The 16534-nt window shown below is 37.7% G+C and overlaps 1 protein-coding gene across 14 annotated transcripts in view; it reads right to left on the bottom strand.

Moving 5' to 3' along the window:
• The window catches only part of LOC149673433 (nephrin-like), a 193278-nt gene that overhangs the window by 103266 nt on the left and 73478 nt on the right, over window positions 1–16534 (bottom strand). For all 14 annotated transcript variants that reach the window (XR_016366853.1, XR_016366852.1, XR_016366851.1 and 11 more), the window contains one exon: window positions 8061–8198. Coding sequence is in view for 9 of the 14 variants with exons in the window: in XM_089838972.1 (XP_089695098.1) it covers window positions 8061–8198 (138 nt within the window). In the remaining 5 variants the exon portion in view is untranslated. The remainder of the gene's footprint in view (window positions 1–8060; window positions 8199–16534) is intronic.

The raw sequence follows: 16534 nt of genomic DNA, 5'->3' as shown, positions 1-16534 counted from the left end.
AAAACACGAAAAAATCGTAAAGCGCCCTAGAAAGAACAAGGTACGCGAGTTGTTATAATCCCCTACACTAATTTCGAATAATTTTATAATATATTTTTATGTAAATTGAAAGAGATTAGAAGTAGAAGTTTTTTATGGGAAGCCAGCTTTAAGGCTGAAACAAGCCCATGTTAACTCTATGGCCCCTGTAAAAATGTTCGACCGCAATACACCAGTGTAAGTATTAAAAAATAAAATAATTTTTTTTTGTGAAGCCAACTTTAAGGCTGAAACACGCCCATGTTAACTCTATGGCCCCTGTAAAAATGTTCGACCGCAATACACCCAAGTACGTATCCAAAAAAAAATGTAAATAAATATTAAATTTTATCAATATTAATTAAACATTTAATATTTATAAAATAAATTAAAAAATTATAATCTGTACTTTTTCCTGGTATATCAAGGTCACTCTAAACACTGTTCAAAGGTTTTGTCGAGCTCAATGCATACTCTGGTAGCGAAAACTTAAACTTCTAATCAGAATAAACAACCGGAAAACCTCTTCACCATCTCAGGGATAAAGAAAGGCATCGTAACACGTAAAGAGGTAACGGGTGGACCTTAATGTTTATCCGAATTACCTTGATTTGGGGAAAATCACGACGTGCTAGCAGAAAACAATCCATACCTAGAAATCAATAGTGTATAAAGCGTTCACTAAGGATCAACACCACCCCTTATCCTGCAAAGGGGGGGGGGGAGCGGGGTGAAAAAATACAGGGGGTGGGGTGTAAAAATGAACAAGCCTGACTATATATTGATTACTAACTCAATTCTTTTTTTTTCTTTTCCATTCTATGGATTTGAACAGAACTGTACTTGATACTGGAATTTCATTTTGAAAAAAAAAATGTATTTATATAAAAATCCCTTGTTTGTTGACGAATATTGAACGGCGAAGGGGATTGTGGGAAAATGTGGTGTGGCAAGGTTTATTAAGGAATAAGCAAGATTAATAGAACAGATGGTTGGGAATGTATAATAGTAGGTTTCCTACAACAATGAAGGAAATACAGGTAATTTAGTATTAATTGACAGGATTTTAGTGTTGTAGGTGGACCTACTTCACTACCAAACGGATCTCGATTTTAGCGGGAAATGAAGGAAAAACAGGGTTTCCAATTTTGTGTTCAGTGGGAGTAACCACACTGAATCAGTCTTTGGGTTCAGCGGAAGTAACCACACTGAACCGGTCTATGGGTTCAGCGGAAGTAACCACACTGAACCGGTCTATGGGTTCAGCGGAAGTAACCACACTGAACCGGTCTATGGGTTCAGCGGAAGTGACCACACTTCAGTGCAATTTAACAATACTGAACGGGTCTTTGGAACCTTAGAGAATGGACCTCAGTTTGAACGCCGCTGCGTGTCAAATCGAAGGATCATTGCGCATGGGCCAAGTGATGTTTACACGTTTTTTAAAACTCGGATGCCCAAGCGATTTAAATTTGCAAAGCCTTTCCCGCTGACTTTAAATTTTGCGCGTACAGTAAATAAAAAAAGCTCGCAATGGGACCCAAAATGGCCCCCCTAGTATTCTCGCGCTTCACCTCCGTCTCTCTCGCCTGAACTATCTAGTCTATAAATGATCGATACGGGATGCGCGAGGCTTAGCGTATACTGTAGTTCCGGGGATATACCTTCTAACAATACCACCAAAATCAAATTTAAAGTAGTTCTAGAGCGCCTTTGCTGGATCCATAGGAAGGCTTTTTTCCCCAGGATAAGAAATGTACACTATTGGGGATATGTGGTATGGCGTGGCCTGGGCAACCGCCCACTCGTTCTGCCGCAGAAAGTGGGCGAATTTTCTTCCAATACCTAAACTCCTGCCCCTTCTTCACGCCGATATACTCTTTTTTTAGGATTTACTCTTTTTTTTAAGAAACTCGAAGATGTGAGTTTTTTGGGTCTCTAAGACGGATACTACTATTATTTAAGTTTATGTAGTGTCATTACCCCTTTAGAAATAGAGCCAGTTAAACATAAGTCAATAATTATTCTTTCCTAATAAGTTAGGCAATGCAGCGACTGAGATAATTAGAATTTAATTAGTCTAAAAAATGAGGACTACTGCGCCAGCCGCCATTGCTTTAGTGGCGTCTGCTAAACCGAACCTCTTAACCCAACGGGATTGGTTAAATTCTCAAAGGCTGAGAGAGATAAGGGGTAAGAGGTTAGGTTTAGCAGACGCTACTAAACCGTTGGTGGCACAGTAATCCTCGTTTTTAAGACTAATTAAATGTACTAATTTTTTTGTAATAATAGATCATTTTAATTTTAATAGTTTTCCTTTTATATTTATTAAGATATAATGTTATGTTACCTAAAATTTTCCTTGAAACGTATAAAAGTTCCAAAGAAAATACCGTAGTGGGTCTAAGTAAAGTGAAACAGTTCATATAGCGTTACTTTCCAACTTGTTTTGTACGGAGTGCAATATCTGTAAGTTGACGTCCGTAACCAAGTCGTGCTACTCAACGCGTCACAAATATATGGATCACGTTGGTTGGTTTGAGGAAACTGGACGGGATGGGGTGGGGGGGGGGAGAGAGAGGAATCCTTTTTTTACAAGCTGGCGATAGTGGTTTCTTGGAGAAAAATTTAAACCCACGAAGAGCTACCAATTGAAGTAGAGCTATATGGGATTACGTTGCAAAGCAGCCAGTCCTCTGTCGAAATCTTTCTAGTAAGTTTCTTTGCAAAAAGAGTTGGTTGGTTTTTTCAAGTTTTTGGATAGATTACTAAATCCTTTAAATCGTATATCGTAGAATTTAAAAGAACTCGCCGCACCGAAACGTTGTTTGGTTTTATTTGTTATATGCTATAGGAAAACTTGCAGCTAGAACTTCGAAAATCTAAGGAATTTCCAGGAAATATTTAGGTGTGTTTATCGCAAGGCCATTTTCAATGAAACTGGCCTAAACTTAGCAATATTCAAAACATGTTTTGATGGAGTGTTAAAAGAAAATCCCTAATTTATTCCGGCCTTTTTGGGAAAAATTTGAAATCCCATCAGATCTTTTGAGAAAAAAATGGAATTTCCAGGCCGACTTGCAAAAATTTGAAATTCCTGACTTATCCCTTAGTTGTAGGAAAAATTTTGGAACTTATGACTTAGCTCTGATTTTCTTTAGAAAAACTCAAAATTCATGAGCTAAAAGAAACTCAAGTTCTTAGGTCATTAATGTGTACTTGATTTTCCCTAACCGACAAAATAATATCCTTAATTTAGATAATAAAAAACTTGAAAAATAATATCTTACACCATTGTTCATACGTCACTATATGAGAATAAAACTACCACATAGAAAAAAACCCGGTTTTTTTTCCTTCTCTGTTCATAAGTATTCAAGTATACATTTAGCACCTTTATTTACGTGTCTACGCGACCCCCAGACCTCCATAAAAAAAAATAAGTTGGAATCAGGCAGAGGTGGGTTCGGGCATAGTAGCGTTTCGCGAATTGGGCCATTCGATAAATCAATGAATCTCTGGTTTTATCCTTTTCACCTCCCAGATCATTCGTGCCAAGGAAGAAAGGATGGAGAGCGAGAGAGAACTCCTTCGGCCCACCACCAAAAAAAGGGAGAGAGAGAGCTGATGTGGAAAAGGACACCCGCACCCACCAACCCCCATCCCTCCAAGACTCCAAGAGACTATAGCAGCGCCCTAGCTGACACCAGCCAAGAGCAAAGATGAGCGTTTTTAAAACCCTTGGAAAATATTATCTTTTGGGGTTTATTGTCGGAAAAATTAATATGGCTTATAATAAAAATAACATCATTTCGTTTTTCTTCTGTTGAACTGGAATTACTAAGACAAAATCTTAGATCATCCTACGCATATTTGATCAGTAATTATAGTGAAATTAAGGTTAATTAAAAGTATTTTGGAGGTTGGGTTCCTTTCAAGGCTGGAACCTAGCTAATAACCCGGTTAAGAACATCCTATTTTAGACCGATAACACTTAATGACAAACCCTTAATTAAGCAGATTTGTTAAAAAGTTTGTTTATAACAAATAACATCATGCAAATTATGGGTGGCTCCAGAAAGGAAAATCTTCTGCACTACCTTAAAACCCCGATCAACACAACACAACACCGGATATAACTTAAGCTAGTAACTAAATACTTCTATTATTACTTAACCAACTTCTCCTCTAGTACAACAAAATTGTCTGGTAAATCTTGTTGATCCCCACAATTCCATATAGCGCATAGACCAACTATACTCCGCGTTACGCTATCTTTGTTTTGCGGCCTAGACTCATTTATTGTTATACCTAACGCGTTAGCTAGGCCTTGGCTAGTAACTATACAGTTATATAAGAGCAAGAAGCGTCAGGGGAAGAAAAAACTGATGTAGAAAAGATAAATTAGGCTTAACGCCCTTACCAAGAAACCCTAGATCCTAGAAGACTATAGCCCTCGCCGCCCCCCCCATCATCATCCACCAAAGCGAAACGGAAAAATACATGGATTTTTTATTCGTGATATATGGCAGTTTCTCACTTCGAGAACTCTTATATGATTGGTTACTTTATCTATAGATTTACGAGGGATTTATATTTGACGATTCGCGATGCGGTATCCCGAATCCAAAGCCTTTTTAGTATTTCAACATGTTTATGCTCCGCTCTGCTCTGCTCTGCTATGAAAGAAACGGATAAACGCGAAGTAATTAGTGGCTCAAAATCCCCCATATTGTATTTCTAAAGAAGAATTACTTCCACCCGTACGATTAGTAATGTTTATTGAAGATCCAAAGCTATCCTAGCTTCCGTTTACACCCCTCGCACGCTTAGTAATGTGATCTTGAAGATCCTAAGCTTCCTAGCTCCCATTCACACCCTCCCTCAGCAGTTAGTTATGTGAGCTTGAAGCTCCTAAGCTATTTTCCTCTGCATGCGCCTAGCTTTAAACAGTGCTGCGACTTTGAAGATCCAAAGCTATCCCCCCTGCACGCGCCTAGCTTTAAACAGTGCAGCGACCTTGAAGATCCTAAACTATTCCCCCCCCCCTGCACACGCCTAGCTTTAAACCGTGCTGTGACCTTGAAGATCCTAAGCTATTGCCCCCCCTGCACGCGCCTAGCTTTAAACAGTGCTGTGACCTTGAAGATCATCAGCTATTTTTTTCCTGCATGCGCCTAGCTTTAAACAGTGCAGCGACCTTGAAGATCCTAAGCTCTTACCCACCTGCACGCGCCTATCTTTTAAACAGTGCCGTGTCTTTGAAGATCCTAGTTCCTACGCTATCCAAACTCGTATGCATCCAACTGTTTTTGTCTCGTCTACTTTACCTTCCAATAAAAATTTATAACCTCTACGATTGAACAGTCAAATCGTAAGTACAATATTGCGAACCGAAAAGAAAATCCTTCTCTCCGTTTGAATTCATCTACTTCTAGGATATATTACGATTCAGCAAAATATCTTGGATTATGGTTTATAGTTTATGACAGACGTTTTGGCATTCAAATCCCCATGGCTTTCGGGACATAAACCCTTTGCCATTTTTACCTTCAAATTCGTATACTGTATTTTATTTTATCATTTAAGCATTCTATAAGTTAAAATAACCACCAAAACAAAAGCCTTAGTATATCATAACCATAATGGGTCCAAGTAAGCCTTGGTAAGTTTCCTCCAAAACTAAAGCTAAGCCTAACCCTAGATAGCTAGCTAGCCCTTTAGTCCACAAGTCCGTGACGATGGGGTTTGACCCAAAAGCTGATTACCAGTCAAGAAGCTGCCCTATGATTTATGGTTTATTCCGGAGCCCCAAGGAGGTGCGTTGGGGCTCGAACCCCCTCCCTACTGGAAAGACGAAAAGATTGGAGAAGGAAAGAAAATGGGTTAGAGATTCTTGCCTTGTTAAACAAATAAAAGCGAACCAAAAAAAAAGAACTTAGGTGGGGGGTTTCCATTTTTCCTTTGACTAACAAAGACTCACTTTTTAGTCAACGCTTGGTTGATTCGCGATTTAAAAGCTAGAGGGGGTGATGAGATGTAGAAAAAGAGCTTTTCACCGCGTTTTTGTTCACCTTGGCACCTTACACCTATTAATAAAATAAAAACTGCTCACTCAAAAGGTAGCGGCGCTTGGGGTATTCATTCGTACCCGCAATTTTGGGTGCTAATATTAAATAAGCACCTTTTTAAAACGTCAAAAATGATTGGTTGCTATCGTGTCTACGGACGAGTTAATTACAACCCACGTGGTACCTTTGAAAGTATAAATTAAGGTTCTTGTTTCAGTTGGGTTGGGTCTTGTTTTTGACCGTGTAGGAGTTGCCAGCCACATACTTCTGGTTGGTTTAGGGGTCGATTATTTAATTAGTTTGTTTGGGTTTTATAAAGTATACTGAATGTTGACTTATTGAGTATTGTTGTTATTATTATCTTATGTTCTTAGTAGTTAAATATTCTTAAAGGGGTAATGGCGTATAAAACAATCCATTTTGTTTTATTTTTAATTTTTTTTTGTAAAAGAAAGGTTTTCAAAAATCATTTTAAAAAAACTGGGTATTGTTGTAAGAATTTAAATTAAATGGGATTTTAGCAAGCTCCTAAATCCTAAATCTAAATTAAACCGGAAGTATGGTTTTCGGAAGGTAGTGACGTCAAAGTTTGATGGGTAGACGACGTCATTCAAACCGGATATAGCCAATGACTAACCAATTCCCTTCATTTCCCTGACCTTTATAACCTATTTTTAAAATTCTCATACTTTTTAAGGCTTTCTCTAACTATAACAGCGCAAAACCAACATTAACCTTAATTTCTAAAATTGGCTATTACTCCCCTTAAGAAAGAAAGAAAGAACTAGATAAAAAATACCAACCACGACGACGTCGATGCGTGGCTTAAAAGTGGTCACGTCATGGGCTTAGTTTGGAGGTTGGTTCAGATTTCTTCGACGCTTATATATCCCTTGGGATGAAGGATTTGAAACAAAACGTTCTGGAAATTTTGTCTTCGCGGCGCAAAGTGCAAAACTCTCAAATGTCAAAGAAGGCGCGCGTTCGATTATGGCTTTTTCTTCTACGAGGCCTTTGAGCTTGGATACCCCCCCCCCCCTCCCACGACAATCTTAAGTTCATCCCAAATGGAGTTTACTTAACGATAAAACTTCTACCTTATCCAGCGAAAAACTGAGAGAGATTACGACCATGAAACTCTCTCGCTGCGAGACATAAAGGATGAAACGAAAACGACAAAAAGTTCTAGCAGCCAATTACAGAGAGTTTTCCTACGGGTCAAATACAAAAAAAAAAGAAAAACTTCTTCCAGAAAAAAAAAATAGTCTTTAAAGGGATAATAGCGTATTCGAAATCAAATGGTACTAGCCCTTTATATGATCTTTCATGTCAACTACCTCTACCTAGTATCTGCACATGCGCGCCCAAATATACTCTGACGAGATTACGAGTTTTGAAAATATCCTTACTTTGTCTAAAATTACATTTTAGAGAAAAATAAATTCTTTACTTAAAGTTTGTTACTTCAGAAGGTCCGGTGTACGGTACTTAAGTGAAGTAAGTTTAACTATAACAATTTCAACGCGGCAATTATACGTTACGGTTTATGGTTAAGACCATTAAACACCTAGGAAATAAATTTAACTTACAATGAACGAGTCATAAAACCGCAATTAAAGGAAACGGAAAAGTAATTTGAAACACGAGCAAAGTTTGTAAGAGAGAGAGAAAATTAAACCAAGTAATTGTTGTATATTTACGTTTAAGCTTTTGCGTGTTGGTAAGTAAATATTGCTTATAGGTGCGACATAATGGCGTTTAGTATAAGGGCGTATGGAGTGAGGAAGTGACAAAAGGATAAAGTTACTTTTGTTTGTTATATAAGTAACATTTTCGACTTCAAGTCGCCCAAGGACGTTTTGAGCACGTTGTAAGTACAATCAAACTTGAAATATCAAGTAACTATGCCATTGTATCCCTCCCCAATCACTTGGCATTTTCTTGAAAGGAGTATGTAAGAACAAGACATACCTAGAAGGAATCCATCCTTGCTCCACTGGACATCCCCGGCTCGGTTTGCTACCTGGCAGCGTAGTGTCACCGTTTCGCCGACACTGGTTTCCGTCTGGCGGGGGACAACGATAAAGTGTTGCTCTACTGATTCGACGCCTTCTTGTCGCCAACACAATACCGGAAAAAAAGAAAGAAAGACAAAAAGAAAGGGAATTAGAAATCAAACAAGCATTCAATCACGCCACTAAACAAACTCAACAAATTAACAATCCTGGTAGGCCTGCTGTAACCATGGATAATCTACGCCTCAATGCACGCTGTACTTGCAATGTTGCAAACTGAAGTTGCTGTGATATGACACGTGAGATAACTGTACAAGTAAATAGACATATATACCATGGAAGGGGAAGAGCTACATGGACGGCAAAAAGTCATAGAACATTTCCTACTCAAAATGTCCAAAGAACATTCCCTTTATTTATGCTAGACTTGACAGAAACATGAGAAATCACCCCAATTTCATGTCCCATACAGCGTACACAATACCCACGCTTCCAAGCACCCACCAATAAGTCAAACAATCCCCTATATATACACCCGGAATTGAGTTCAATTCAGTTCACTATTTCTGAACGTGTACACTATCCCTCGAGGCTTAACGAGAGATACACCAAAGAGTATACTAGAGGGGGTTAGGCTTAGTGCGGATTGGTGTGTGTGGGGGGAGGGGGTAAAATAGGGTTTGAGTTTCCTGTAAATTACGGGCCACCGCGCGCCTACTGAGTGAACCAATTGGATTGAAGGGAAAAGGGTCAGGGTAGGAAAGGAGCTGCTAGTGCCATTGCAGCAAAAAGAGCAAATTGATTTCTTTGTTTCTTCACTCATTACCTCTTTCATTAGCGCTACCATGGAAGGATCCAGAGAATTCTTTCCCGACCCAGCCAAAAGATTGTGTAAAAAAAAACAAACCCCATGATGTACCACTGGGAGTTCAGATTCCCGGATTCCTCCTTTTTTGGGGGGATGGGGTGTTGAGTTGTAATTTATAGCGCGCTTGATGACGTACTATGGATCTTCATGATGATGACAAAATAAACTAATCTAATTCTTTAAAATTCTAATAAACTAATTAAGTTAAACTAAATTATGTTTTCTAAAAAAAATTATACTATTGGAAATTAGTATCTATGAAAGGAAATTAGGTCTAAAAAATTTTAAATACGGTGTAATTAGCTGTAATCTATTATAATTAAGCTAAAAAATTCTTTTTTTGTTATAGACTTAAGCCTTAGATTCCGTTAATGTACTTAAAAATATCTTTAAAATATAATAATTATTAATTCATACCTTAATTGGTGTATTCAATTACCGCGAAGATTATCTTTTCAACCTAACTAAAAATTGCCACGTCTTACACCCGCAAAAACTGCCTTAAAAAAATTAATAACACCTAATTTTCATTTCATACTTCTACATGATGCGCAAAGGAGACAAGGAGTGTTTCTCGCGAACTGATTCTGTTACTGTACATGTAGAAGGGGGTATGATACATCTAATTTGCTTCCCCCTCCTTAGCACGAGCGCCTGCCTTGAAACAGAGCTTTGAAATTTCGAGTGACTTTGAAATAGAAAGCCTAATTTACGTCCCCCAATTCAAGCGCCTTGCTTTAGCGCTGAGATTTTGGGAGGGTCAACATTAAACTCCCCTGTTTTCAACAGAAAGAAACATCTTACATTTTTTGTAGGTTAGAAAATTAAAAAATGGTATAACCAAGAATATATATATATTAAGTGATAATGTGATTCACAATTCACTGCTAAAGTCAGTTAGCCTTACCAAGGAGCAATATTTGAGGAGATATAAAGGTGTGTAACGCTTTTTAAGGGACATTTCACTGTCAGTCCAAAATAAACCTAATCCATGTAAAATTAAAAAAAAGAACAGCTGGTATTGCTTGTAATGAAACGATTTTTAACAGCTTGCAATATTGTAAGGAATTAATAATAATAAATAAATAAAATAAGAAATAGTATTTTGTAGGTTCATTCCCAGACCGTATACCGTATAATTTCCATTTTTGGGCATCGATGGATCAACAAATTGGTGTTCATGTCAAAACCTCATTGTTTTGTTTGGAAGCAATTCAAAATAGGCCTTTTCCAAAAACAAATTCGCGCTACCTGCATCCCTCGCCTATTTTTATATCATATTAACAGCTTAAACGTAAAAGGCCGGTTTACACGTTGAAATGGCCCATCTTAAAAATGCCTGCCAAACGTTTTGGGAGAGACATGTGCGCGGTAGTTTTAGGACTTTCCTCTTTGGTTTATGTGATTCTGAAGGTGGCTAGAGGGGAAGGGCTGGACGTCATCCATTAAAAAAACGGAAGGAATGACTAGAAAACATGGCGCTAACTTAGCTAATTTCTCTTTTAGAAATTTGTTATGCAAATTCAACGATTTTTCTCCGCCGGACTCTCTCTCTCTCACTCTCTCTCTCTCGCTCTCTCGCTCTCTCTCTCTCTCTCACTCTTGCTTGATCTAGAATTTGGCAACGATCGCGATATGCAAATACAAAAGAGCACAGCCAATAAAAAGAGGCGTAAAAATCCTTAAATACAGAATGCTTCATATTAGAAGTTTATTCCGTGAAGTTAAAGATTTTTTTTTTACCTTAGTCCTAATTGTTATGGCCGCGAGTGTTTAATGTCTTTCAACAGAAAAGAAGTAGGGAGGGCTATGACATCTTAAAAAGAGTTTTATGCACTTTTTACTAAACAAGAGATATTATGCAAAGTGCAGAGGTGTAATAAGGATATATTATGCTATTTTGCTTAATTAGTATAGTCCTTGCCGTTGCAATCCCAGGTAATTAGCACCATTGGAAAGGGGTGAAGTGTGTCCATAACATACTCAAAGGATATTCAGGTATCTGTTATAAAACCAGAGTTATACCACTCCAAAATGAAGGTACTGATATGGAGTTAACTGCCACAATTTTTGTACTAATTTGCTTCATTACTTGAACGCTGATTATTACAACCCCAAATATTGGGTACCCTTAGATAGAGTAGAAATAGGGCTATCACATACTCAAAAGATTCTTACGTATCTCTTCCATAACCAAAGATATAACATCCCAAAAAAAACGATACGTCAATAAGGGATTTGTTTCTTTCATTTGGTAAGTAAGAGTAAAGAAAAAAAAAACGCGCGCGTTGAATTCTAAAGCAAGAAATATAATATATAATATTTAGGTCCGGAATGTCCGCCGGAAGTCAGCTAGTTCTCTACGGGTCGTCGCGTGTAGGGTGTGTTTATCTTTATTTCAGCACCCATTTCTCAAACGTCTTCCAGTTTCCGTAACCCTATATACCTTTAGAGTCAACTTTTTCCTATAGCTAAGCCTTTGCTATGATCCAAGGCTTACCTATATTGGATGCTTTTAGCTTTTAACAAATTTATTTCGTAACTCTGGCGGCGCCTAGTGAAAACAGGAGATCGGGAAGGACGGGGGAGGGGAAGCAAAGGGGAAGGACACCCCTTCCAGCCCTACTTAATCCATATTTCATACTATTAATCTCGTTTGGGGGTTTTCGAGACAACGATTAATGCATTGGGTTATACTTTAACGTAGCACGGTTAAGTTTAAAACCCGATAAGAGATGTTTCAGGTATATTCGCCTTGGGAGGAAGGAAGAGGGGAGGGGCACACACAGGATAAAATAGCTTCCCCCCCCTCTCGTACTTTGCTTTAATCATCTAAGCTCCTAATTTGATTAAAAAATATTGGCCATAACGAGGAAAATCGCTTTCATCATTAAAATTTACCTTCTATCAAAATTGCTCGAAATTATTAAACTGTTTTAAGTAAAGAAGGGGTAAAACCATGGATCTTATGAAGGGTAAAGGGGATAGGAAAACTGGGAGGTAATTACGGTACAAGTACCAAAGGGAAGATTTGGGATTCTAGAATATCAAGGTCATTCTCAGTTTCTTTGTTGTTTAAAGCTACGCAAGGAATGTAAAAAAATTAGGCCTAGGTTCTGTATTTGTTTACGAATGTTCGAGTTTGCAAAACTACCATCTTTGCTAGTCCCGTTTTAGGATTAGAAAGTCCATGATAAAATCATAAAATGTACGGAGGTTATAATATGCCCCAGGATATTTTGGCTACTACTACTTTTCTAGCAGCACCGTGTTTGAACTAAAACCGTACAGTCAGTTTATAGTAAGAAAAACACTAGATGTAGTAGGTAGGTGTAGTAGAAAAAGCACCCGTTGCGTTAACAGTAAAAATATTGAAATATTAGTTAAGCCTTGTTTTAAATTTTTGAAATAATGTCACGTGATTAGTGAATACACGAGGAAGAACACGCTTTATATAGTGTAGGTAGTCGAAAAGCTAAGCTGAGCCCCTGTGAGAGTGAAGTCAAAGGTGAAGTTATTGTTACAGTACGTGTTTGATGGGAAAAACGAAACCCCCCCCCCCCCACTAATTAAAATAATTAGGGTACTCGACACGAATTGAACCACCGTCAAGAGCTCCTATTCTACAGTATAATGAATGGCAGGATACATTTTCAAACTAATAAGCCTTGGTGCGTTATATTTTTTAACACTAACACAAGTAAAAATAATTTTAAGTACTCAATTATTCTCCTTATTATAAAATACTCTCTCGGTGGTATAAAAGCAGCAACAAACTGCAGTATAAGCTTAAGAGTATACGTTGGTTCCCATGGTAACGGGATGAGGAAGTCCAAGAGAAGGACAGGGATTGGGATAGGGATAGGGGAGAGAGAGAGTGAGAGAGAGAGAGAGAGAGAGAGAGAGAGAGAGAGAGAGAGAGAGAGAGAGAGAGACTGGCGTTAAATCGTTCCAAGTATGGATAGGAGAGTCTTCTACTCGCAAAGAGACACTGGTGTCATGGATATTATAAACAATTTAGCGGATGGGAAAACTGCAAGCGCGATTTCTTTGTCAGTACAAAAATATACAGGGTGTAACAAAAATTGTGGTGGGACCGAAGTACAGCAGTGGGAAGGTTTTTTGGGAAATGAATTTTAAGTCGAAAATATATTAACTTTGCCCTAAGGGTCACCATAAGCAAGTGTTTTAGGGTCATCCCTGAAACACTCCAATCGCGAAGTTATTTTATAACGGAAGAAAAATTTGCATCTTTGCCGGTCTCCTAGAGAATATAAAGTCCATGATGTCGACGGGCGTAACATCGAAGTCAATGTCCAATATAAATCATGAGAGACGCGCTTTTTAAAGTTTAAAGAACACACAATTGGCTCTAGATTTATAGGATCTAAGTTTAAGGATAAAAATTTCCGAGCAAGAATTTATCAAGAAAAATAACCGGCTGCTTGCTGCATGACGCCATTATTTTCTAAAGGATGAACGCGAGCATCGTGTGACGTCATACACTTAACCGCAGCTAGTGTTCATCAGGGATAGCATTAATCTTTCTTAAATAGTTTCTAATAATATTTTTTATTTTAAAAGAATGGTTAAGAAGAACGAGTTACTTTTTTAAATTGATTAAAGGTGTTAAAATATTCAAATTATCGTTGATTATCAGTTAGCCCAATCAAAATTAACTTATGATGTTATTTATAATACGTTTATGATAGCTATAAACATCGAGTAGTTATTCAAATTAGTTTAAATGAAGTTTTAATGAGGTTGGAAATAAAATACTTTCTTCTTATTTATATAAACATACTCTCATAATTGTCAAACACGGTTTTAGGGGAAATTTAAATTGTATTCGTAACGAAGATTCTTTAATTATAACCAGAAGTAGGATGAAGAGTAGAAGTAAATGGCTGTAGCATTCGCAATAATCCTAGACTAGAGAGAACAATTTTCAGCAGTGGTGCGTAGATCTGAGGGAAAAAACTGGTCTAGTTCCAAAATTTTTGTCTGCCCCCTTTCTCTTCCCCTCCACCTAAAACTTCTATCTCAGCCTCCTCTGCGGGGAGGACCTACCTATTTCTCCCATATTTAGTTTGACCATATTCCGCTTGGAGCGTCGTGTCATTTTAACGGAGGGGAAATTCAGAAACCGCTACAGGAGGTGGGGGCAACTGTCGGTATATTCATTTCTGGCGCATCCTTCAAACTTCTACTCCTCATCCTACTTCTGATTATAGTAAATTGCAACCTAAGAAGAGGGTAAACGAACCATTCCAAATACGAAGGCGCCTGAAATGAGTAAGGGGGCGTAGGCAAGTAGTTTTACAAACCGACGACCAAAGTCAAAAGTGTAAGTCGAATGCAAATCATTTTATGGCTACACTTGGGGCACTCGAGGGCATTTGAATATATTTAAGCCGAAACTTTCGTCGGAAACCGAAACCGGCAGACAAATATTAAAATTCATTTCCTCCAGCATCAAATAAAAAGCTTTGTTGTCCAGTTTCACTAGGCTAAAGTAGGTCAAAATTTAAAAAATTGTTTTAAATGAATTTAAATTCAAATTAAACTTATTCCAATATATCGCAAAGAGGGAATATATTATCGAGTAATTAGACTTGTGTAAGTAAACACGGTATAATAATCATCAAAATTGTAATTACCCGAAGCTAAGTCTAATATTTTAAGACTAAAGACGTGTTGCGGTTATATTTCTTTTGCCTTGAAACTACAAAATATTTCCAAATCAAAAGACACAAAAATAAAGTACTAGGGCTAACAAAGGCAAATAGAACTACTTGAAAGTGCAAACTAGACACTGGGGGAGGTTATCTGTTTCTCTATAACTTCTACGTTCGACCAATCAGCGCTCTACCTTATTTAAAATTACGTTCCCCCGTACCTAGCGTCCCCCCGTTGGTTCGAGGCGTACATCTCTTCACTTTCTGTTTTATTTATCTTTGCTTTTGATAGTAAAAAATCTTTAAGACTCAAAAACCCACCAGAAATAAAAAGAAATAAACAAGAAAAGAAAAAAGTTAATTTCGAAAAAGGCTCCGCATTAAAAGAAACTTTGGTGGTGCATCTAGGGAACTTATTTCTTTGAAGAAATAAACAAAGAATGAGATACACATAAAAGGGATAGAATCCGTCATTCAAAATCTCTTTTTCAAAAGACTAAGCACGCTCGCAAACATCAACCCCCCCCCCCCCCCGAACCAAAAAAAGAACAAAATCAAGCGACACAAAACTAAACTTTTGACACGAACTTAAATTAAACTTATATTCAGCTAACGAACCAAAAGTGCAAGGGTTGGTTTTGGATCCCCTTATCATAAACTATCTCCCTCGAGTCTGCAATCGAAAGAACTACAATAATTAAACACTTTTATTTATTATTAAAAGGTATTTTATCACTCAAAGGGGTGCTGTAGTGTCGTCTGCTTGTTAATTAAAGGTTAAGATGCAATATTTATCGGGTATGAGAACAACAAAGACGTTAGTTTACAATTCAAAGTTACCAGTCCTGCACCAAAGTCCTTTAGTTTGAAGCCAAAATCTAACGTCTTTGGAATGAACATACGTTCGAAACGCTACAGTCCTTTAGTTTGAAGCCATAAACTAACGTCTTTGGAATGAACATACTTTTGTAATTTAAATGCTAAAAGGAAATGCTACGATGATTTAAAAAGATAAAGTTGTCCTTTGTCCAACGATACCAAATACTTGTCCCTACATAAACCAGAGCTCGAGTAATTAAGGTTTAAAAAAACATATTATTTTTAGATCAACTCGTAAAAATATTTCCTAATTTCTTTTATTGAGATTTTTGACCTAAACTTGTAGCTATCCCATAAGACATTTTGACACCTCCGAATTAAGGGAAAAAAAGGCGGCTTAAAAATCTAGTTACCAAAAACGCGTCACGGCGTAAAAATTCTATTAAAAGATTAGGAATGAAGAATGGACCAATGAGAGCGAAGAAGAAATTAATTCATTTTCATTGTATTCGTTCATTGTTAACGGGTGAGACGCTCTGCCAGAGTGCAAGCGGGGTTATCACGCGAGCAAAAAGCGAGCTTTTAAAAATTTTCTGAAACACGTTTTTAAGAAGGGCGTAAATAATTTGGCATTGTCTTAAAGAACACCGTATGTATTGTTCCTCGACCCTACAAAATCCAAAAGCAAAAAAAAAAAGAAAAAAAAAATGATAATAATATGGGAGATTGGGGATTAAACAAGAGAAGCACGACAATGACGTCACCACGGCGCCCCGCCCCATATAGTCACGCAGATTGACACCCCAATCCAACGAAGGCACTGAATTTCCTATCAGTAACACCTATAATCCACCCAAGTGGACCTATTGCACCAATCATCTTCATTGAAACAAATAAGAACGAAAGCTGGCCAGCTCCACTATGACGTCACATCGACGCCCCGCCCCATATTGTCACGTAGATTACCAAGTGCAGGAATCCAATGAAGGCACGTGAATTTCCTATCAGTAACACCTAAAATCCACCCCAGTGGACCTATTGCACCTAGCATCCTCCTTGAAACAA

This window comes from Phalangium opilio, unplaced genomic scaffold (assembly GCF_054372755.1).
Source record: "Phalangium opilio isolate 3A_F unplaced genomic scaffold, DU_Popi_V2 ptg000048l_1, whole genome shotgun sequence".
NCBI classification, from domain to species: Eukaryota; Metazoa; Arthropoda; class Arachnida; order Opiliones; family Phalangiidae; genus Phalangium; species Phalangium opilio.
This window is presented reverse-complemented; position numbering and strand designations above follow the sequence as displayed.